The sequence below is a fragment of the Lepidochelys olivacea genome (assembly GCF_965140295.1).
Source record: "Lepidochelys olivacea isolate rLepOli2 genome assembly, chromosome: 4".
NCBI lineage: Eukaryota > Metazoa > Chordata > Testudines > Cheloniidae > Lepidochelys > Lepidochelys olivacea.
In genome coordinates, this window is record NC_140414.1 from 39747756 (window position 1) to 39770676 (window position 22921).

General features: G+C 40.4%; 1 protein-coding gene across 1 annotated transcript in view; it reads left to right on the forward strand.

Moving 5' to 3' along the window:
• The first annotated feature begins 410 nt into the window (after positions 1–410).
• ENPEP (glutamyl aminopeptidase) overlaps positions 411–22921 on the forward strand; it is a 46979-nt gene continuing 24468 nt past the window's right edge. The window contains exons 1-7 of the mRNA XM_084625648.1: positions 411–1274; positions 8569–8710; positions 11720–11851; positions 16713–16833; positions 18999–19153; positions 19801–19914; positions 21916–22050. Coding sequence (XP_084481774.1) covers positions 658–1274; positions 8569–8710; positions 11720–11851; positions 16713–16833; positions 18999–19153; positions 19801–19914; positions 21916–22050 — 1416 coding nt within the window. The 5' untranslated portion in view covers positions 411–657. The remainder of the gene's footprint in view (positions 1275–8568; positions 8711–11719; positions 11852–16712; positions 16834–18998; positions 19154–19800; positions 19915–21915; positions 22051–22921) is intronic.

Here is a 22921-nt window from a genome sequence, read left to right on the forward strand (position 1 = left end):
TCTGCCTATAACCACATGGAGTAACACGGTAAAACAATGACTCTGTAACTGAGGGAAAACAACTGAAAGAAACTACAAAGATTTTTTTAAAAACCTTGGAAATTTTATTGCACAAAATCTGTGGTGGAAGTTCAAGGAAATCCTTGGTTGGTAAAACAAACAAACAACAATAACAAGAGGAAAAAATAAGAGGTAATAGCAAAAGTTGAGGCTTCCTAGCAGTTACACCATTATCTGTGAACTTTCTGAAAGCTGCTGACAGAGCTTTGGCATATGATCATCTCCTAACTGCTGATTAACACAGTGCTGTTTTATATTTAACTCAGAGCAGAGCAAGAGGAGTAGGGGGTGGGGCTGAACTGCTTATAAGGAGAGTAGAGTAGTAACAGTATTCTTCTGTGTCAGTTTCCTCTGTCTTCCTCCACAGCTGCACTCCTCTGGATCAGCCACTTTTCCTCTGGTTCAGATGAGTGCTATCTTTAATTAATTGAGTGCATGGTGGAAGGAGAGGTGGGAGAAACAGACTGAAAGGCTATAAATACACCATTAAAATACAAACCAAATCTGCTGGGCTTACTAAAAACAAGCAGTGCGGAGGAGCTTAATAAGCCTTTTTACAGCTAACATTTAGCTTTGAAAGAAGACAGGGGAGCAAAGATGCAGGGAATGGATTTTGAGGATAAGAAGTCCAAGAGGTATTGCATGAAGAAAAAGCATGTGGCCATCATCTGTGCAGTAGTGGCTGCAATAGGTTTAGCTGTGGGACTTGGCGTGGGATTAAGCAGACCTGAGCCTTGCCAACCTTCCAGAGGGACAGAACAGCCAGCAACCACTACCCCTGGGACAGTAGAGCCACACCACTGCCCTCCCAAAAATGATGCGAGTGGAGAATGGATAAATTTCAGGCTACCCACTTACATTAACCCAGAACACTACGAGCTGGAAATGAAACCTGAGATGGATGCAGATATCTACACAGGGACAGTCAACATCTCCATCAAGTTGGATAAACCTACCAAATACTTGTGGCTTCACCTCCGAGCGATCAAGATCACAGAGATGCCCATGCTCTGGAAAGCCTCGGGGCAGCAGATTGCACTGACAGAGTGTTTTGAATATGAACAACACGAATATGTGGTGATGGGGGCAAAAGACATGCTCTCTGCTACTACTGAAAATGACACCTATCTACTAACCCTGAAGTTCCAAGGCTGGCTGAATGGCTCCCTGGTTGGATTTTATAGAACCACCTACACTGAGAATGGAGTGACCAAGTAAACCAATTTTTTTCAAACGTTGACTTGCACATCTATTTCTACTTGCTCAGACCTGTTCTGTTCCTTTCTCACTTTCTCTCTGTCACCAAATTGCTATATTTCTGGGCTTTCTTTTAATTTTCCTTGTTCCCCCAGGAAGGTACAGCATTAAGAATGCCAAAGCAGTCTCTGGGCGGCTGCTTACAAGGAAATATGGGTTAGAGTTTTTATTCTGAAAAACATTTTGGAACTCTACTGCGCATAGTCTATCCCTGATCTTTGCAAACTCACATCTGGGAGTTGTATGCAGGGACTGAGTCCTATCTGTTGCTTTATATGTGTAGTCTGGTACATAACATGCAGCTCTGTATGTTGTTTTCTATCATTCCCCAAAGTAAGAGCCTTTCAGTGAAATGCTAACTAACTAGGATTGTGGTAGCTTTTTTGACATAACCGCTTTGATGTTGTAAGCAAAAGGAATGTCAGAATCAGAGCTCCACTTTTCCTTCCCCGGCTGGTTTAAATTACACATATGCAGGTTTGAAATTTGGAGGATATCTATGATTTGACATATTTCTGCTCCAGCACATCCCTTGTAATGAGACCAATGGTTGCAAAGGTTTAGCCACAATTAAAGAACCAAAATGTATGTACTTTTCATGGTTCAATTAACCCTTTCCCTGCCTCAGATCTCCACTACTTCAAAGGTAGGGCTTGAAAAATCTGCTAGCCAGTGCTAAGTGGCAAACTTTCCCTGGTGAGTATGTGTTAGGAAAGGGGCACTAAAACCATCACTTTCTTTTACATTTCTGACTTAATTTTTTAAAAGTGACATTTCCTGCCCTGATACATAGAAGATAACCTGGAAAATGCAGACAGGCTGTTGGAATACCTCCTAGCTTTCCTGAACAGCAGCAGAGTGAAATTAACAACTCTAGTCAGTTTTCATTGTTGCTATTCAGAACCCTGGGGTGCAACAGGCAAGAGTTATGTCACCTTCACTCTGCTGCTGACTGGCAATACCATGAGCAAAAGCAAAGGCAGGCACTGGCAAGGGAGGATGCAAGGGCAGAGAGAAGAGCAAACGTCAACTGGGTCCCTGCCCCATACCTATATAAATGGGTTGCAGCAGCAATTTGATCTAAGAGGGAGCCATATGGGGAGCATCTGAGCTCCCAGTTGGCTCTTCAGCTCTATTCCCTCGCTACTAACCATATGCAGCTCCTCTGTTATCAATCTAGATAAGGTTCTTATGGCCCTAGCATCTAACAGCCTCATAATCATTAACACATTTAGTCTCACAACACCCCTGTAAAGTAGGGCATTGTTATTTCTAGTTTATTGAGGGGGAGAGAGAGAAAAGTGACTTGCCCAAGGTAACACAAGAAATCTGTCTGAGAATCAGGGACAAAACCCAGATTTCCTAAAGCCCGGTTCAGGGTCTTCACCACAAGCTCATCTTTCATCCCACCCTTCTGTCAGCCACCAGGCCTCAGTTTCAGAAATAGGAGGGAAAGGTGGAACAGCAGCTCAAACGTGAAAGCTGGAGGCATCCTGTCTTCATAGCAAGTGTGTGTAGCAAATGGTGGGAAGGGGATATGTGTATGTGTGTGTATGGATATTGGAGACAAAAAACTGTTAAAAGGCCATTATTAAGGTTGCAAAGTAAAACACTAACATGTTCAGAAATGCCTAAACTAAAGATGCCTGCGTAACCTTAATTCTGGCCCTTGTTTGTATTCATTAGGATAGTCTTTAATTACAGCATTACATACTATTTTTCCACAGAACCACTGCCTCATTCAGTAGACAGTGGGGATAGTGCTCAATTAATGAGCAGTTATTCATTATTTTGTCTTCTTCTCATCATTCCGGGTGTTGCCCTAGGCCTTATTTATTGCACACTATTCAAACCCTGCTCTAGAGATGGAATTATTAAATTTCCTCCTGGGTGTTTCTATGGCACTCATCACTATTGTATCCACAGGCTTCACAAACATTAATGAGTTTACCTTCACAACACTCCTGTAAATGAAGGGATATTGCTATTCTAATTTTACAGATGGGGTACTGAGGCACAGAGAAATTAAGGTCAAAAGTACTCACTACTTTGAGGTGATACCAGTATCTGATTTTTTGCAGTGTATGTAGCATTACATTGCATTTTATATATATTTAATGACAGCTCCCTGTGACCTCAGTTGCAGCTGGGAGTTCTCAGCACTTCTGCACATTAGATACCAGGGTTTCAAGTGAAGCACCATTATTGAACACCTGTGAAAAGTTTGGTTTAACTGATTTTCCTAGCATGACCAGGAACTTTGTGGCAGAGGAAGGGATACATTTCTATTCTCTAGGACAGCATGCCTTAACCACAAGACCATCCATCCTCTTCTTACAATCTCTCTGCCTCAATCATTATACACCTTCCAACATCAGCAATAAATCAGGCAGGGATCCTACAGACAAGTCTCCTTCATTATACAACCCTGGTTCATTCCAGATCTGTTTGTGCAGAGGTCCTCCGGAAAAAATAGTATCTGAGCATGTAATTTAAGATGATCATAATGCATATGAACAAGACATCTGAATTAGGTTGCACAGGCAATCTTAATTCTGGCATTTCCTAACTTTTGAGTACTTGACTTTGCAACCTTAATAATATTTCTTTAATGTAGCTTTGTCTGTGTAATCTCCTAAGTTTTTAAAAAAGCAAATTGAAAAGCAAGTGAACAGAAATTCCAACATGTGGAATCATATTGACACTCACATGGTTCATCAGCAGGGTTGGAAGCTTTAGATCCACCACACGGATGTCTGCCACTTAGGCCGAATAACTGATCGCAGTAGTAGATTGTCCTCCTTTATGTGGACCAGCACTAGAGGGGGATGAGATACATTTTACCAGTGGCTTTCACAGATATTTGCTGATGGCAAAGGAATGGTGAGGCTTAGGGATCTTGGGTTTCATTCCAGGCTCTGGAGAGAAGCGTGCTCACGTGGGTACACAGTCTTTTGTTTATCCCCCCCTCGCTGGATTTTTTCTGTTCTGTCCTCTTCAATTTGTCCCTGTCCCAGTGCTGTCTCTCCCCCTCTCCATGGCCTCTTGTACCAGTCTCATTCTCTTCACCTATTCAGTCCCAGTCTCCTTGCCAAGCTAGTCCTAGTTTCTCTCTGCACTCCCCATCCCAGTCTCTCCACCTCCGCTCCCAGTCTTCCCCATAGCATGAACAGTTCCAGTCTCCTGACCCAACAATTCCCCATTTCTCCCTTCTGGTTCCTCATCTAATCTGTTTTTCTCCCTCCATTTTCTCCATCTCCATAAGCTTTCAGTCCCAGTCTCTCTTCCTGGGCTCCTAGTTCAATCTCAGTGTCCCTCCACTCATATCCCCCTTTATCCTTGCCCCAGTCATTCCCCCACATTCTGGTTTCTAGTCAGATCTGCCTTTCCTCACCCTGACTTTCTCCTACTAGCTTCACTGCTTGCGAGTCCCAATCCCTCCACCCCGGCCCAGCCAGTCCCAGTCTACCCACCCAACTCCCAGTTTCTTTCTCCTCTCCCCTCACCATAAGCCTACAGTTTCAGTCTCACCACAAAAGGTTCCTTGGCCCAATATAATCTCCAGATTTCTCCTCAGGTCCAACTCTTGTCCCCTCTGCATTCAAATCAGGCTGCTTCCTCTTCCATGTCAACTGTGCCCGGGGGTGGGGTCAAGGGTTTGAGTGGGTATTGAGAGCACACAAAAGACAGGCTTCCTGCTCTAAGTTCAGGTACCCAACCTCCACATGGGCCTCAGTAGCCCAGAGCTGTAATTGCAGGGAAAGTTCTGCTCAGCCCTTGGCTACAGCATGCCCAATGCAGATGAAATCTTCAGTGAATTTAGTGGCCAAACTCTAACAAACCACTATGGAACATAGGCAAAGTGTGATATTTCAAAGGTTTATAAACTTGACCAAATTTGGGAAGATTTTCATGGGCCTGGCGCAGTCCAGACACAAAATTTGTCCAGACACCCCCTACCAAAATTTCAAATCCCTCCTCCAGAGAATGCAGGCACTAAAGATTCACGAAGGAAAAAGCACCAGAATTGTTTAACATGGGCAAACAACTTATTTTCCCCTCACCTTGTTCTCAGAAGCAAGTAACTGAACTATTTTGACTGAAATTTTCAGTAAAACTTCAGCCTGAGGTAGACACCTGTTGTGGAAGATTTTAGCTCAAATGATAAAAGTTTGGCAATGTTAGAAGCAAGTGAAAACACCTCTTATCGTGGGAAGAATTGGGCAACATTAATAATAGGCAGTGCTACCAGCCCAGCCTATATTATGAGAGAGAGAGGTGGGGACTCAGCCAGCTGGCAATTAGCTTTCCTCTTGAACAGTCTCAGAAGCTGTGGGACCTGGTTGCTGATGGAGAAGAGGAAGACTGGCAGGGAGGAGGAGGAGGTGGAGTGGAAAAAGCCGTCTGGAGAGCTGCTTCTGCCAGGGCAAAGGATTGCTTAAGCATTGCCGCAGGCCCTTTTCTTTATACACTGGGCACTGGTCCAGATTTTACTGTCCCTTGGATCCATCTCTGGTTTTATTCATTCACCAGAGGGCAATGTTAGGTCCTAGAGGAAGGATGATTCAGTGGTTTGGGGACTAGCCTGTGGACTTGGGAAACCAGGGTTTAATGCTCTTCTTTGTCATGGACTTCCACTATGACACTCAGCTTCTCTGCGCATCATCTGTAAAATGGGGATAATAGCACTTCCGAACCTCACAGGGTTGTGGTGAGGATAAGTACAACAAACAGATTGTGAGGTGCTCAGATCTGAGGATAACGAGGTCCATAAAAGTACCAAATAAGCGTCAGACTAGAGTGTGACAGATTTTTCAGTCCTCAGCTGCCATCAAGAGATGTGAAATAACTCCAGTTTCTTTTCTTCTGGTATTACTGAGGATACAGATGGGCAAGGCAGCTGTGTCTTGGCTTTGCATAACTAAAATCTGGCTCAAATGTGAGTTCCCTTTTATTCCAACCACTGAAGTGAAGCATTGTGTGGGTGTGGAAGGGGCTCAAATGGTGCTAGTTTGGGCACATCTCCAGCTGATAAGGAAGCTGGTATTCCTGGTTTTGTTGGTTGCACAGATGTGAAATAGAGAAAATTCAAGGAGAGAATGGAAAACTATTTAAAAAGGAAGCCAAGGCATTTGCTGCAGGCAGAAAACACATTTTGCCATGACTGTGTATCCCTTGCTAAAGTGCCAAAATTTCCCTGGGAAAGTGATGAATCTATGTTTGCAAAAAAAAGGATGAAAATCCATTACTTAACTGAGGGAGACAAAAATTTCTCCCTTTTTAATGAAAATCTGTGTATGCTTAGCAAAAAATGGTAATTTATCATCACTCTAAATGTAGCAATGTTTTATTTTGGGAACAACAGCTGCATGTGGTCAGACAGATCTCTTAATATTTCTGGTATATTTACAACTTTGTCGCTTCTGGTTCATGTTTTAAAAACCTGGAGATCAACAGAAATTGCAGGGATACAATCCACCTTATAAAAAAGGGAAGGTTTTTATCTCAAAACCAAGTTATACAATATTTCATTTTTTCTTTAATTACCACTTGTTTGCACAGGAGGATGCCCTGGTCTAGAGATCTCTGAATCAATCCATATGAATTGTGGCATTGAGACATTGAGTCACTGGTGTTTGTCTGCCCACCACAAATGCATGAGGATATATGGTTTATATCACCTTATAAATCAGTGTAAAGTTTCTTGTGTTATCAGTCTTGAGGAACATGGATAGAAGTGTGTCTAAATATACAGCAATTTTTTAAAGCAACAACTGTAAAACATTGCCCAGGGAATTGAAGTTAACTTGGTTGTTAAATATCTTCTAAACCCTACAAAGAGGAGAACAGGACATCAAACATCTTACAAAGCAGAAGAAACTACATTAAGTCTAAGCTATTTTGAGAGGTTTAAATAAGGTGATGTTTATGACACTTCCTCCCCCAAGACCGTGAATTCAAGGCATTTAAGTGACTGTCCAAATGAATATGAATAGTAAAAATCGAGATGTATTATCTCCTCAGACTTCTACATGAACCTTGCTGCTACTACAGTTTTTAATGACCATTTTAGTATTTAACCATCATAGGGGAAAGCCAAAGGCAACAGAAACGCTGAAAAATTGGCTGTCAGGTGAACTTGTGATGGTGGTAAAGATCTATCATTTATTATGAGTATTTTTGATTACTTTTTTGGGAAAGAACAAACAAAAAATCCATTCCTTACCCTAATGTAGCTTGAGCAGCTGTAGAAATGCTGTGAGAAAATGCACCACATTCCAAATTAATTGAAGAAATATCAGAGATGCATTCCCCCACCAATCAGAACAAAGAGCATGCTCCATCCCTGAACAGCATACTTACAGGAGAAAACTTGATTTCATGTAGGAGGATGTTTCAGACAAGCCTTGGCAATGTTTTCTAAATGATCCCAATTTGCAACAATTCCCTTAGTCATGTCTATGTAAGAGAGCCTACTTCACTTCCAAGCTAAAACACGCAAACACACTGTGGCACTGATTTGTCATTAGATGTTCTACCCAATTTCAAACATTTCATGTCAGTACACAACTCATCAGCGGAGTCGGTAAAGTTTAGCAGCATTGGCAGGCAGGTGTACAGGGTAACCTCCAAGTGATAAATGCCTATAACAAGAAAGTGCTGTGCAGGCAGCTTCACCGTTTTGCGGGGGTGTGATTAAGCAATCACTCAGAAGCTTTTGAAGATGTCTTTCCAGGAGTAGCTCAGGTCCCGAACCTGTATTGAGTTCCAGGAAGCCCCAATCAGTGAAGCTTCCTATAGGCAGAGCAGTCCATTCATTCAGAGCTCATCGCTAGATTAGGGCCTGAGTTTCCTTTTAGTTGATGACATTACTAATGTTTACTAATATGAAGTCAATGGGATTACTCACATTGAGCAGGATTTCCCCTTACTATGGGAGGAACTACTTGTGTTTTACTTTTCCTGCTCTTAAAAAATATTAAGCACGTCCTCCATTTGTGATTAGCAGTTTTACTTGTTTTTTGTTAAAAAACAAGTACTGGTTGTGACTTCTAGGAGCCTTAGAATATTTGAGGGTTATAAATATTTAAGTTGTATCTTCATAAAAAGACCACTGACAATAAAACTTGCTAGTTCTACTACAGTTTGCAGTCTTAACAAACGATTATGCATGGAAATACATTGAAATAACAAAGAATGGCTACCATGAAGGCTTAGGACAATGCAACAATTTTTTTGTTTATTTTAAAGGAGCATAGCAGCTACTGATCATGAGCCAACAGATGCACGGAAGTCGTTTCCTTGCTTTGATGAGCCAAACAAAAAGGCAACTTACACCATATCTATCATCCATAAAGAACCATACAAAGCACTTGCAAACATGCCAGTAGAGGTATGTATTTCACAAATGTACTACATAAGTATAATGATTCTGTAAAACAAACATAAGAGTAATTCAAATCTAAACACCCTGGTGTGTTAACAGATCATTTGTCATTTCAGAAGTTATACAGCTTTAGGTTAAATAAGATTTATATAAAATAGGACTGGTTGTTTAGTTATCATTCCTAGTTGTGTATTACTGGCCACCAGGACTTTAACAGTAGAACATAACACAGCAATGCCAATCCCAATGCAGGAGAGAATCACCATTTTCTCGTTAGCTGCCTATCCCTGAGCTTCCACATGCACAGATATTGTAGACTTGCCTCCCCTACTGGACATATATAAATTATACACAGTGGTGTTGTAGCCATGTTGGTTCCAGGATATTCAAGACACAAGGTGGAAAGGGTAATATCTTTTATTGGACCAACTGCTGTTGGTGAGAGAGAGAAAGCTTTCGAGCTTACACAGAGCTGACAAAGAGCTACAGAGGGATCTCACAGAAATGGTGACTGGGCAACAAAATGGCAGATGAAATTCAGTGTTGATAAGTACAAAGTAATGCACATATTTAATGATGGGTTCTAAATTAGCTATTATCACTCAAGAAAAATCTTGGAGTCACAGTGGATAGTTCTCAGAAAACTTCTACTCAGTATGCAGCAGCAGTCAAAAAGGCTAACAGAATGTTAGGAACTATTAGGAAAGGGATAGAAATTAAGACAGAAAATATTATAATGCCACTATATAATCCATGATGAACCCACACTTTGAATACTGTGTCCGGTTCTGGTAGCCCTATCTCAGAAAGGATATAGTGGAACTGGAAAAGGTTCAGAGAAGGGAAACAAAGATGAGCAAGGGTTTGGACTACTTCTATGTGAGGAGAGACTAAAAAGATTAGGATTGTTGATCTGAGAAAGGAGACAACGAAGTGGGGATATGATAGCTGCATATAAAATCATGAATGATGTAGAAAAGTGAATAGAGAATGTTATTTACTCTTTCCTACAATACAAGAACCAGGGGTCACCCCATAAAATTAATAGGTGGCAGATTTTATACAAACAAGAGGAAGTATTTTTTCATGCACACACAACTAACTTGTGGAATTCCATTGCCATAGGATGTTTTGATGGCCAAAAGTATAACTGGGTTCAGAAAAGAACTAGATAAATTCATGGAGGATAGGTCCATCAATGGCTATTAACCAGAATGGACAGGGACACAACCTCATGCTTCAGGGTGACCCTAAACTTCTGACTACCAGAAGCCATGAGTGGAAGATATGGAGTGATCCACCCTTAACTGCCCTGTTCTGTACACTCTCCCTGAAGCTCTGGTATGGACTACCAGCAGACACGGGCAACTGGGCAAAATGGACCATGGTTTACCCAGTATGGTAGCTCTTGTGTTTTTATATGCTAAAAATACACCTTTTTTTCTGAGTGTAGACATGGCTTAAAAATTTACTGATGTTTTTTATGGACTAGTTTCTAGGAGCAATTTGAGTAAGTTGAAAGTAGAAGCACAGTTAACATATTTTGGAAAAGTGTTCAAAGCATAAAAGACTGAATGGAAGGTTCTACAAAAGGATTTGACTGATCAATTATTTTGCACTGAATCTGTGAAATTTACTTTTGAAAGAACAGGGAAACGGTGATTTCATTTGAATGTTTCTTTGAGATTATGGGTGTATTCAGTCTTAAAAATTCAAAGGGATATTGGGGACTGGAGATATCAGAACAGAGCTGCTTGAATAATGGGAAAAAACAGATTTGTGACTATATAAATAATTTACTTTAATTTGTTTCACTCTTGCTTATGCTATCAAAACATCTATTATTCATGTAAAGGCTGCTATTCACAAAAATCTCAGAAGTTTATTATATTTCTACTGTAGCAGTGGTTCTCAACTGTGGTCCACCACTTGTTCAGGGAAAGCCCCTGGCGCACTGGGCCAGTTTGTTTATCTGCCGCGTCTGCAGGTTCGGCTGATCGCAGCTCCCATTGGCCGCAGTTCGCCACTCCAGGCCAATAGGGGCTGCGGGAAGCAGCGCGGGCCGAGGGATGTGCTGACCGCCCTTCCTGCAGCCCCCATTGGCCTGGAGCAGTGAACCGCGGCCAGAGGGAGCCATGATCCGCCGAACCTGCGGACGCAGCAGGTAAACAAACCGTCCTGGCACACCAGGGGCTTTCCCTGAACAAGTGGTGGACCACAGTTGAGAACCACTGTACTTATAGGTATAGTATCTATTATTTGTCATTGGCTATTTTACTTTTATAGAGAGGCATCCAACCAGGGATGTATATACCACATGACCAGTAACAAATAACAAACAGTTGAAGTAATTTGTCCACACTATTCAGCAAATATTTAAGAATACCAAGTACATTTGCTAAAATCAGGACAGGCTTGCAATGGATTAACAAACCAAAAATCTGGCCAGCTCTAAAAACAAAAAGGTGTTTGAACAACCCCTTGCAAAGCAAACCCAGCAAGGTTTACAGCACTAATTACTACTGAAAGAAATTGGACTGGATTCAGTGGACTAAATTCTGCCCTCAGTTACATCTGTACTACCTCACGAGCTTCAGGAACATTGCACCGGTTTAAAGGAGGGCATAGTTTGACCCGTTCTTTAATTTCTCCAACATTTTGGTTTTATGAAGCCATTTCAAGAAGGCTAGCTAGAAAACACATTAACCAGGGCTCAAGCATATTGAAAAACTCATCCAAACAAGAGTATATAAGCAAAGACATGCACGGTTTGATTTCTTAATGCAAACAGCTAGAAATAAGAAAACTCATTCTTAGTGCATAAAAACAAAGCCCCATCATATGCATTCCACCTTTAAGAAAAAAATCACTTTGCATGTTCCCATTCCATGAGCTGTGTAAAGCCAGAGACACAATTCATCATTCCTATAGCTCTAGTTTATATATGAATATTTTACTCTTTTATGCACATGTTTGCAGTTTCACAAGGTAAGAATTATTTTTCTCCTTCTTCAGCAAACGGTTCAACTGCTTGATGGCTGGAACAGGACAACTTTTCAGAAATCTGTCCCAATGAGCACTTATTTGGTGTGCTTTGCTGTGCACCAGTTTGATTGGGTAGAAAGAAAGTCTGCCAGTGGAATTCCTGTAAGTCCAATTTTCATTCTGAACACATTCCAGATACAAGTTTTAAAAAACATAAATCAGCTTTTCATATTGTATTGCTTAATCTTCCCATTCTTATGGCCTGTGTTCTGCAGGAAGTCAACTGCATGATCAAAATAGTCCCTTCTGGCCTTAAAAGCTGTGAATCTATGTGGACCTCATGTCTCTCTTGCTTATTAATCAACAACGTTGAAAAACTTGAGTCATAGCAATGCTTTGTTATATAAAAAAGCATAGTGTACAGTTATTAATTATATTACAGTCATGCCCCCAACCAGAGTAAGAATGATGCATGTTAAAAAGAGACAGTCCCTGCCCTGAAGGGCTGGAACTTCAGTCCTCTGAGCTGAGTATGTTTGGATTTGAATCCACAAATCTGAACTGGCTCCTACAATTTTGGTTCCAGATTGTATCCAAAAGAGTAAGAAGTCTGTTTTCCAGTTTTGATTTGGATTCAGCCAAAATCTTACAAGAATGGCTAGTCTCATGAGATTTTTACTATTCGAAAACTTGTGGGTAGAGTTCACAAGATTTTACCAGAGTTGTTGAATCTGAAGGTGAAATCCTAGCCATGAGTTAGCCTTTCACTCAACCTCCTTATTGAGCCTGAACTTAATCTGGAATGTTCAACCCCCGTTAACTAGTTATTTGTCTAAGTTTTTCAATGTGAGACAGAAAAATTCTTCCAGTGGGGTGCTGTTGTTAGTTCCCTTCTCTTCTAAGAATCAGAGAACACACTTTGCAGGAAGGATGTTTTAACAATTTGCTCAGGCTAATTTATTACTGTTCAAGAGAAAATATTGTGTAATGACTGGGAATCCAGATTTCTGGATTATATTCCCAACACTGCCATTGACTCACAGTGTGACCTTCTGTGGGTAAGTCAGTACTTTGCCTCAGTGTCCCAATCTGCAAATCAATCCTTCCTACATTTTAGGGTTTTCACAAAAATCCCAGAGGTCTCACCCCACTGCTTAGCAAAGATCTAATAGCACAGTGCTGTGCTGAGGTCTCCTTGCTCTAAAACGTTATGTATTTGTCCATCTTTGCGCATGCAGTGTTGGATCACAAATTAAAACTGCACTATGTTTGTCTAAATACGTGACCAGAGTACATTTTGCGATGTGAAGCAGTATCCTTGATTTTTTTTAAAAATTTGTGTTTGTTTGTTTAGTTGCAAATCTAAGTCATAAACTGTGATAATCAGCAAGGGGCCTCCAAACCTTTCGACCAAGGGGCTACTGTGGTTCTCAGATAGGCTGCTCCACTTGTTTTCAGTGTCAGGATTATGTTTATCTAGCCTAGACACATACACCCTAGAGCTTAATCATGTACACGATCAGAATTTGCATGGGTCTTTTGCAAAATGTATTCAGGGAAAAAGAAATGGAATGCTGCAACTGCACACGAAGTCATTCTTTTGTATACACAAAAGCCGTCCCATTCTACGTTCAGCTACCACACTCTAGACTGTGAGTTAGGGATTGACCTTGGTTGTTTCAAAGGGGAATATTAAAGGCAGAAAAGATATAGTACAATTGTAGCTTTTGTGAATAAAAGTGAATATCTACAAGTTATAAATAAATACATACCTCACTCTTATATAGCACTTTAAAGTGTGTATATTAGGGGAGGGGATGTTAATACCAGCACAGAGTTTGCATGAAGAATCCCCATCTAGTTTGGGCTATAGTTCTTACACATTTTATTTATGTTAGTCAATAAGAATGCCTAAAGGTTTTGGCTACACTAGAAAGTTTTGCTGCTTAGATGTAGTTAAAGCAGCAGCACCCCCTTAGTGTGGATGCAATTATACCGGTAAAAAAAAGTGCCAATACCAGAATAGCTTATTTCAGTTCTGGAAGCAGAATAAATTACACAAATGTAATGCACCTTTTTACCAATATCATTTTGCCCCCCCTAGGCCTTTCACCAGTATAACTATTCCAGTTGGGGGTGGGGGGGAATGAAGCACACTAAATTGAGTAAAGAGATCACTGAAGGGGAAGTTACAGACAGTAATTGCAAACCAACCCTCATGGAAATCCCCTGGTCTTGATGAAAACCCAATTAAATTTTAGAAGCTGTTTTTTTTCCTTTCAGTTGTATTCCTCACCACTTTTTCCTGGAGAAAGCTTAATTTCATTGTACTGAAGCCTGTCAGCTGACAACCACGGCTCCTCACCGCAGGCCAACTCCTTTGTCCAGTTCAAAGCCTAAATGTGGTCAGGATTTTTTTCAAAGGAATATTTTTTCCATCAGAAGATTCAGACTCATTGAAAGTGAATGTTTTTGTGGACACCTATAATTTTTGACTAACTTTCAACTGGAAGGTTTCTTGGATCCAGGATGGAATTTATGGTATGTGTGTGACAGTGCAAAAGAGAGAGGGGCAGACACCAGAATAACTAATAAGCCCAGTGGTCAGGGCACCCCCCTGGTATATGGAAGATCCAGGTTCAAATCCCTGCCTGATTCAGAGCAGGAATTTGAAGCTAGGTTTTTCCACCTCCAAGGTGAGTGTCCTCACCACTGGACTATTGCTTATTCTGGGTTCTCTCTCTTTTAGTTTTGACCATAAATTCCATCCTGGACCCAAGAAACCTTCCAGACGAAAGCTTTGTCAGCACAAATACTTTTCTCAGAAAAGTTTTGATTTTGACAAATTTGCATTTTCTGAAGAAAACTGTTTCACCAAAAAATGCCCATCCAGCTCTAATTGTACATTTTTGAAGGAAAAAGTCCCTGGTCTCTTAAGCCTGAGGGATATTCCATTGCTAAACAGTAATACAAAATTAATTACCATGTGGCAGCGGCAGTTCCTGATCACAGATGGTGGGGGCATGAAAAATCAGCACTTAACATATCACTTTTCTCCTCTTCATTAAAAAATGTAATTCTAGATTTAAAATGTGCATGCATACACCTTAATATCCAACCATACTGCTCAGTTAATTGACTGGTCTGTAGTTTGCAGGTTATAATAAACAAATCCAAGTACGAAATATCACAGAACACGCATAAAGCCAAGAGCCTATCCTCATCATACCAGCTTTGGAATTTTCTATTCAAATATCACTCTTGCAAGCCAAGCTCTAAGCATGATACTTTGCAGATGGCTTAGCAGCTATCACGCATGCCTATGCCTACCTTACTACACTGCCATTCTATTTTTATAATATTAATGTCAACAGTCAGACAGAGTTTAGTCTACTAAAAGCAGTTTCCTACACTTACCTGAACCATGGGGCGGGGGGGGAAGAGGGATAGCTCTGTGGTTTGAGCATTGGCCTGCTAAACCCAGGGTTGTGAGTTTAATCCTTGAGGGGGCCATTTAGGGATCTGGGGCAAAAATTGGGGATTGGTCCTGCTTTGAGCAGGGGGTTGGACTAGATGACCTCCTGAGGTCCCTTCCAACCCTGATATTCTTCTAATCATGACAAAGAAAGTGTCAGTGCAGAACAGGAGAGCTAGGGGTAACCAGAGCTGGGGAGGAAGGTGAAGGAAACAGAGCACACTTTACTATTACTTCAAAAAGGAACAATATCTATCCACTAAATGAAACATGCATATATAGAGAGACCGACGACTGTGTGATGTCCTGTCCCTTTAAATCTTCAGTGGACTCTGTACTCTCCTCCCTCCCACTCTCTCCATCCCCAAGTGCAAAGCTTTTGCTGCCAGAACAATAAAGCGACCACAGCAGAGAGTGTATGTCTATCAGCTCCCTCTGCATCTGTCAGTCTGTCTTGGTCTCCTTCTCTGCTGGCTCCAGAAGTATAACCATTTGACCATACCCTCCTGGGCCCAGAATGTGCCAGCTCCTTGATCCAATGCCCTGGAATACTAGGTTTCAATCCTGCACTGGTACATCTGTGTGGAGAAGGCGTTCCCTATCTCCTCTTCCCTGTACAGTGCACTTCTATAGCAGAGAGTTGTGGAATACAATTATGTACCCATTCTTGTTACAAGGAAACTCTAAAGATATCAAAAGACCAGAGGGAAAAAACCACCCTTTTTCCAGCTGATCTTCTTTGAATGTTTATAGGGTCAGTTGCACTGTTTTGTTGATAGTGAGTTGCAGTACTTCCCGTCTCATGCACTAGTCTTAGGAGAGCATGCATGCCTATTCTTTCTTAGAGGGTGTCTATCAGTAACAGCGGCAAAGCTTAAGAGTGTTAATTTGGGGAAGCTATCCCTTTAAAAAACTGAAAAGCATAGCTGATCTTCCAACAAATAAGTTTTCTAAATCTATTCAAATGTGATGTGATGGCTTCCACTAATTACAGGGAAATGAGGTCAAAGGTCAAATCCTAATTAATTTAAGCTGTGGTCAAAAGTCCAGATAGAATTTGTTGAAAGCAGAGGAGCAGACAGAAATATGGTTTAGCAAAATATAGGCTAGGTTTGTTCCTTAGTGTTACTTTTTACTTATACAGTATAACACCATAGATGCGAATGGTACCTTACAAAACAAGTAAAGGCAGAGTTCCCACCCAAAGATCTTGTAATCTAAGATTGGACAAAAAAAGGAAATGATAGAGTGAGAGTGGCTGGGAGGAATGAAGAAAATAAGCTCGTAATGTTTCAAGAATGAATAGTGCACAGATTTTGGGGGGGGTTACACATGGATTTAATCTATATATAAAGTTGACATTTCATAAACCTCCTCATATAAGTGGTTTAGACAAGGGTTTTATTGTTAGGTTTAATCTTCCAGAGAAGAAAAGTCAGCCATATTATCCTTGTCTTTGCTAAATGATTCCTCAGTGCTAAATATAATTTGATTTGTTTTGTCCAACTGGGATCTGCTCTAATTGTATTTCTCTGCTTTGTTTTACAGCTCCGGATATATGCACAGCCAAAGCAATTACACACAGCAGATTATGCAGCAAATGTTACTAAAGTTGTATTTGACTACTTTGAACGGTATTTTGATATGAAGTATTCTCTTCCAAAATTAGGTGATTGTTACCATTTTATTCTTCATTCTCTTAATTTACTATCACCGTTTTGTTTTCTGCTCTGAGTCATCGTTGTTTCATGGGAGAGTGAGAATATAGAAATGTTGCTGTTAGCTATGCCAGAATCTGCTGAGATTAAGACTTTATAGTTCAAGATGCTCTCATATGTCAAGAGGGGAGGCTCAGACCCAATTAGGACATTCTCCTCCCTTCATTCTGGCAGCTTGAATCCAAACACGGGCCCTAACACCGCTATTTTAGACTGTCCAATTTTAAACAACAAGAAACGTTGGTGACATCAACAGAGAAACAGCCAGATGCAACTTGAGATAAACTGGTTCAGCTCCCAAGGACACTTCTCGACCAGAGTCACCGGTGACACAAATGATGCAAGTCATGTGACTTGCTCCAATCTGGGTGCACCCATTTCCACCAGGGCAGAGTTTGGACCCATGACTATAATTTATTTTCTGTAGATGGGTTGAATGAAGAGCCCAGATTCAACCAAAACCAACCTTGCTAGGGAACCAAATTTTGCCTGTAGCCCCTATATTTTAAGGTCCCAAAGCAAAACGTTGGATCTGAGCATCCCTAAATTTGGGTGTTTGAAATCTGGATCTGATTTGTGAAATTAGAACTAATTGGGGATATAATTAGAGTTGTGAAAAAGCTATAGAAGCAGCCTCTGCTATAAAATCCAAAGGTACAGTTTATTAAGGTTTATAAACTTAACTGAAAAGGATGGAAATTAAAAAAAAAAAGTTAAGGTAGCCAGAGGAATTTAAAAAAAAAAAAAAATCATGCTATGCATTCTCTAATGGATTACCCATGTAAAGCAACATGACATGCTAAATTCTCTGAAGGTTTTGACCTTCCTCTTCTCCTCACCGCTACATATCAACTGAGTCACTATAAATGTCCATTTACAGTACAAATTACAACTAAGTCCTGGTCTACACTGGGGGAGGGATCAAAGTTACGCAACTTCAGCTACGTGAATACCGTAGCAGAAGTTGACGTACTTCGATCTACTCACCGCAGTGTCTAGACTAGATGCGATAAATCGACCCTTGCGGGATCGATCGCTGCCAGCCGATCCAGCAGGTAGTATAGATATACCCTAAGTCAGGAGACCTAGCTACAACACAGTTGTCTCTTTACCTGTTTACAAGCTGGCTCCAATTTGTGGATCCATTTAGACCGAATCTTAACGATCTATAACCTAGTGCATATTTCTGTAACATGTCTGATGCCAAGTTAAAGGACACTGATAAGGTTCCATCTACATTTCAAAGTCAAACTCTGTCTCCTGAATTAACAATATTTGTAAAGTAGACCAGCTTATAGATTTTATATTGTGCTCCTCAAAGCGCCAAGTTGTAGGAGACAAACATCTCAACTCTCCAGTTAAAAACCAAAATTTCATCTTTCCTTCTTATCTTTATGATATTGTCCATTCATTATTATAAATTGATTAAATTAGAAATGAATAGTTTTTCGTAATATCCAAACGAGACCGCCCCCACTGCAACTTGAGACCACTGCTTCTTGTTCTCTCATCTGAGAGTGAATAATTCTCATTTTAACTTGTACTGATTATGGATCATGAAGAAGTGATTCCACAGATTGCAATGAGAAGCAAATCACCATATGGGGGATTAACTTCAGTTAATAAGTCAATAAATATTTGTTATTCCAGAGAGTGACAAATAATGACATTCCTCATTATGTTACAGACAGTTTTGGATGCTTTATTGCCTACAGCATATCCCTAGAAAATACTAATAATTTCTGGAGCCAAATTTTAGTGTTGGATCACAAGTTTATTTCCATAAGTTTGAACAGCATTTTATCTGGGGACAGATCTTTGACTAATGTAAACTGTCAGAGCTACATTAAAGTCAATGGAGCTATGACAATTTACATTCAGTTGAGGATCTGCCCCATGGTATCACTGAGCATCTTACACATAGGAACAGAGATCCTGGGGTTCACTCTGTCATTGCAGTATGTAATATAGAAGACTGTCAAATGGTGAACAACAAAACAAGCTGTTATCTTACGTTGTGAATAAGCAGATGGATGTCTTCCTACCTAAAAAGGAAATATCACTTAAGAATCTTAGAGAATACAATGTTTACCCAGCTCTCTTTCTTTCAATATAGATAAAATAGCTATTCCAGATTTTGGGACTGGTGCTATGGAAAACTGGGGTCTGATCACTTACAGAGAAACAAACCTACTTTATGATCCCAAAGAATCTGCTTCATCCAACAAACAGAGAGTAGCAGCTGTGATTGCCCATGAGCTCGTTCACCAGGTAGATTTTATTAAATGTTTAATGTTTTTAAAGCACTAGAAGTGCACAGTATCCATACCTTGTTTATGAAAATAATCAGCCATACATTTGGTTCCAGGTCTTCTAAGTATGTTTAAACCTCACTTTAAAATAAGTGCACAAAGGCAATTCTATTGTTAGAGTTTTACAGTACTGGAATTATTGCAAATGGACTCTTCTCAGAAAATTAGATGCTTAGGACCAGGTTTTCAGCCAGCCTCTGAAAAATCTGCCTGAAACCACATCTCTCTCACATCCACCCACCCACATCATTTACATGTGCAGATATGTGATCTAAGTTTGCAAATGGATCCAACTAAACTCTGGAAGCTGCTTGAAAATTTGGTCCCTATAAAGGTAAATCAAATCAAGAGGAAGAAACTAAAAATACTTCCAGTGGTATATGAATCAGTACCAAATCACCGCTGTAATATGTAATTTCATAATACAAATGAGTAATGTGAGTCATCATCTGAATTCCCATTAAAAACCTAGCTTTACGACAAATTCTTCCTCCTGGCAACAGGAAGAAATGTAAACAAATGAAGATACTGCATGAAGATTTGCAAAACTATAATATACAATTATCACGGTGGCTAACACTTCATATTTAATGCTTACAATTATAGTGGTTTGGAAACATTGTGACCATGGACTGGTGGGACGACTTGTGGCTAAATGAAGGATTTGCCAGTTACTTTGAGTTCCTGGGAGTAAATGTTGCAGAAACTGATTGGCAAATGGTAATTATTTCTACACTATATTTTTTATTTTGAAATAGAATGAAAAGAAGAGTCATGTCACAGACACTGAAAACAAGGACACGTAGTGGATACACATACACTTAATTATTGTGGCACGCAGCTATGTAGAGAAAGGAGATACCTGAACAAATTGACTTGTGTGATTGTATACCACAGGCCTCTACTGACTGGACTGTGAAAGGACTTGCTGGGTTTCTAAATTGTCCTGCTAACTAGGTTTTGGTCTGAAACTAGTCTATAAGACTTGCAAAGTTCTGCTCACCTGAGGAGAGTAATGTTTTGATGAGTGAGTAAAATATTAGCTTATTATCACAGTAAAGAATCATAAGTAGATTCTGAGCCTGGTCATGGTAATTTTGCAAAGTGGCTATAAAAGTCCTACTCCTGAAAGATGGAGCATCTCCTTTTATTGATTCAGAAGAGCTGAAGAGTATGTGTGTGTGTGTGGTTACACAACCACAATGCAACCTGGAATGTGAATCCCTTTGAAGTCTGGTGGATTGGCAAGAGGGGGTTTAGGGTGAATTTATTCAGATCCAAACCTTTTTCTACAGCTTTGGTTAATGGGGGGAAATCAGTTCTCCAGATCCAGCTCCTGCAATTGTTTTAAGCACTATGACATAGAACCATACTCAGAGCAAGTCTAATAAAAAAAAATGCTTAAAACAGTAGTGACTGCAGGTGGCCTGTCTATCCTAAAGTTCCCAACATTGCTAACAGTGAAGCTGAACTAATTAGTTCGCTTTACAATTGTGCAAGTGTAACTCACACACCTCCTGGGTGTGGTGTTCTGTCCCCTCTAGTAGCACTGAGACCACGAGAGAGACAGAGACAGAGAGATATTAATGAGTTTGCTGTACAGCCTTAGGTAACAGATAGTGCATGAGCCAAAAGCCAACTAAGCTCCAGAGGTCCCACGTTTGAACTTGCCCACCAATGAGCAGGGTCTGTCAGCATTACACAAGAAAAGGAAAGCAGGTGCTTATTTTACACACTGAGGATTAATAACTGCTTGTATGAATTAGGTGATTTTGTTGTCCGTCAAAAACAGATGCCATGGCCCGTATCTACCAAATTAATATGAGACTCTAGCTATCATATGCATTCCTACTTTTATTTATATATAGGGTGGGGGAAGAGGGGAGGGCTTTAGTTTGTTAGATTTTTATTACATTAAATCCTTTTCAGCAAAATACCGATCACTGGCACATTTACTTTAGCAGTGACAAGAGCATATCTGATACTCCAAAGCAAAGCCAAAAAAACATTATTCACTCTTTCATTTGTGCAATCCTGTGCTGTACATTGCGGGGGGAGGGAAGGGGGAAATCCTTCCTCATCCTGGATTAATCTCTTTACAACCTGAAGTATGAAATTCCATTACTCTTACTTTAACATACATAACTACATGTTATTATTGATCATGAAGTTATGTAGCCCCTTTTTAAATCTAGACACAGTATTTAATTAAGGCATAGAGCTGTATACTAGTGAATGGTATAACAAAGTTATACAGAACTTTAGTCTCATTCATCTATTAATCAGGAATTAAGCGAATATGGATGACAGGTTACTGGATCTGACAAAGGAAGAAAAAAACCAAAAAACAGGGACAGTTCCTGAAGAAACCCTACGTACTCCTCAACCTGACCTCTATACAGCCATCTGTGCTGTGTCTCAAAACTGAAATTGGTAACAGTCTCCCTTTTTTGCCTTGCTGACCTTTTGTGTTGTGAGATACACATGTTCAAACAGGATTCTGTAGGAGGTAATTTATCATAGCAGAGGAAAGAGGTCCCCATCTTAGAAATACAGTGCTAATGCACAAGTTGTTCTGCAGAGGAGGTGAAATTTCAGTCTGCATGCCTCCTCCATCCACATTCCATATACCAAAAGCAGATTGGAAGCTTCCATTTAAAGTTATAAACTATTTGTTCTTTGAGTAAGAATTATATTCCTGGTTTTGTTTCTGTTTACCAGCTTGATCAGGTGTTAATTGACGACGTGCTGCCTGTGCTGAAGGACGACTCCTTGTTGTCTTCTCACCCTATTGTGGTCAATGTGTCATCTCCAGCTGAAATAACATCTGTATTTGATGGCATATCATACAGCAAGGTAGGAGAGGCCTCGCATTATAATCTTAACTATAATAAAGGGGGTTTGAGGAGGAGACAAAAGACAATGGGGATCACAAACAATCAGCCTGTGTCTGCACTAGCCTTTTTCTGAAAAGTTCCCCTGTGACAGGTAACACTGTGACAGGTTTCAGAGTAGCAGCCGTGTTAGTCTGTATCAGCAAAAACAAGGAGGAGTCCTTGTGGCACCTTAGAGACTAACAAATGTATTTGGCCATAAGCTTTCATGGGCTATAACCCACTTCATCAGATGCATGAAGTGAAAAATACAGTAGGCAGATATAAATATACAGCACATGAAAAGATGGGAGTTGCCATACCAAGTGGGGAGTCAGTGCTAACGAGGCCAATTCAATCATGGTGGATGTGGCCCATTCCCAACAGTTGACAAAAAGGTGTGAGTATCAACAGAAGGGAAATTATTTTTTGTAGTGACCCAGCCCCTCCCAATCTTTATTCGAGCCTAATTTGATGGTGTCAAGTTTGCAAATTAATTCCAGTTCTGTAGTTTCTCGTTGAAGTCTGTTTTTGAAGTTTTCTTTGTTGAAGAATGGCCACCTCTAAGTCTGCTATTGAGTGTCCAGGGAGATTGAAGTGCTCTCCTACTGGTTTTTGAATGTTACAATTCTTGATGTCTGATTTGTGTCCATTTATTCTTTTGCATAGAGACTGTCCAGTTTGGCCAATGTACATGGCAGAGGGGCATATGGCACATAGTGCATATATCACAGTGATAGATGTGCAGGTGAACGAGCCCCTGATGGTGTGGCTGATGTGATTAGGTCCTATGATGGTGTCCCTTGAATAGATATGTGGACACAATTGGCAACGGGCTTTGTTGCAGGGATTGG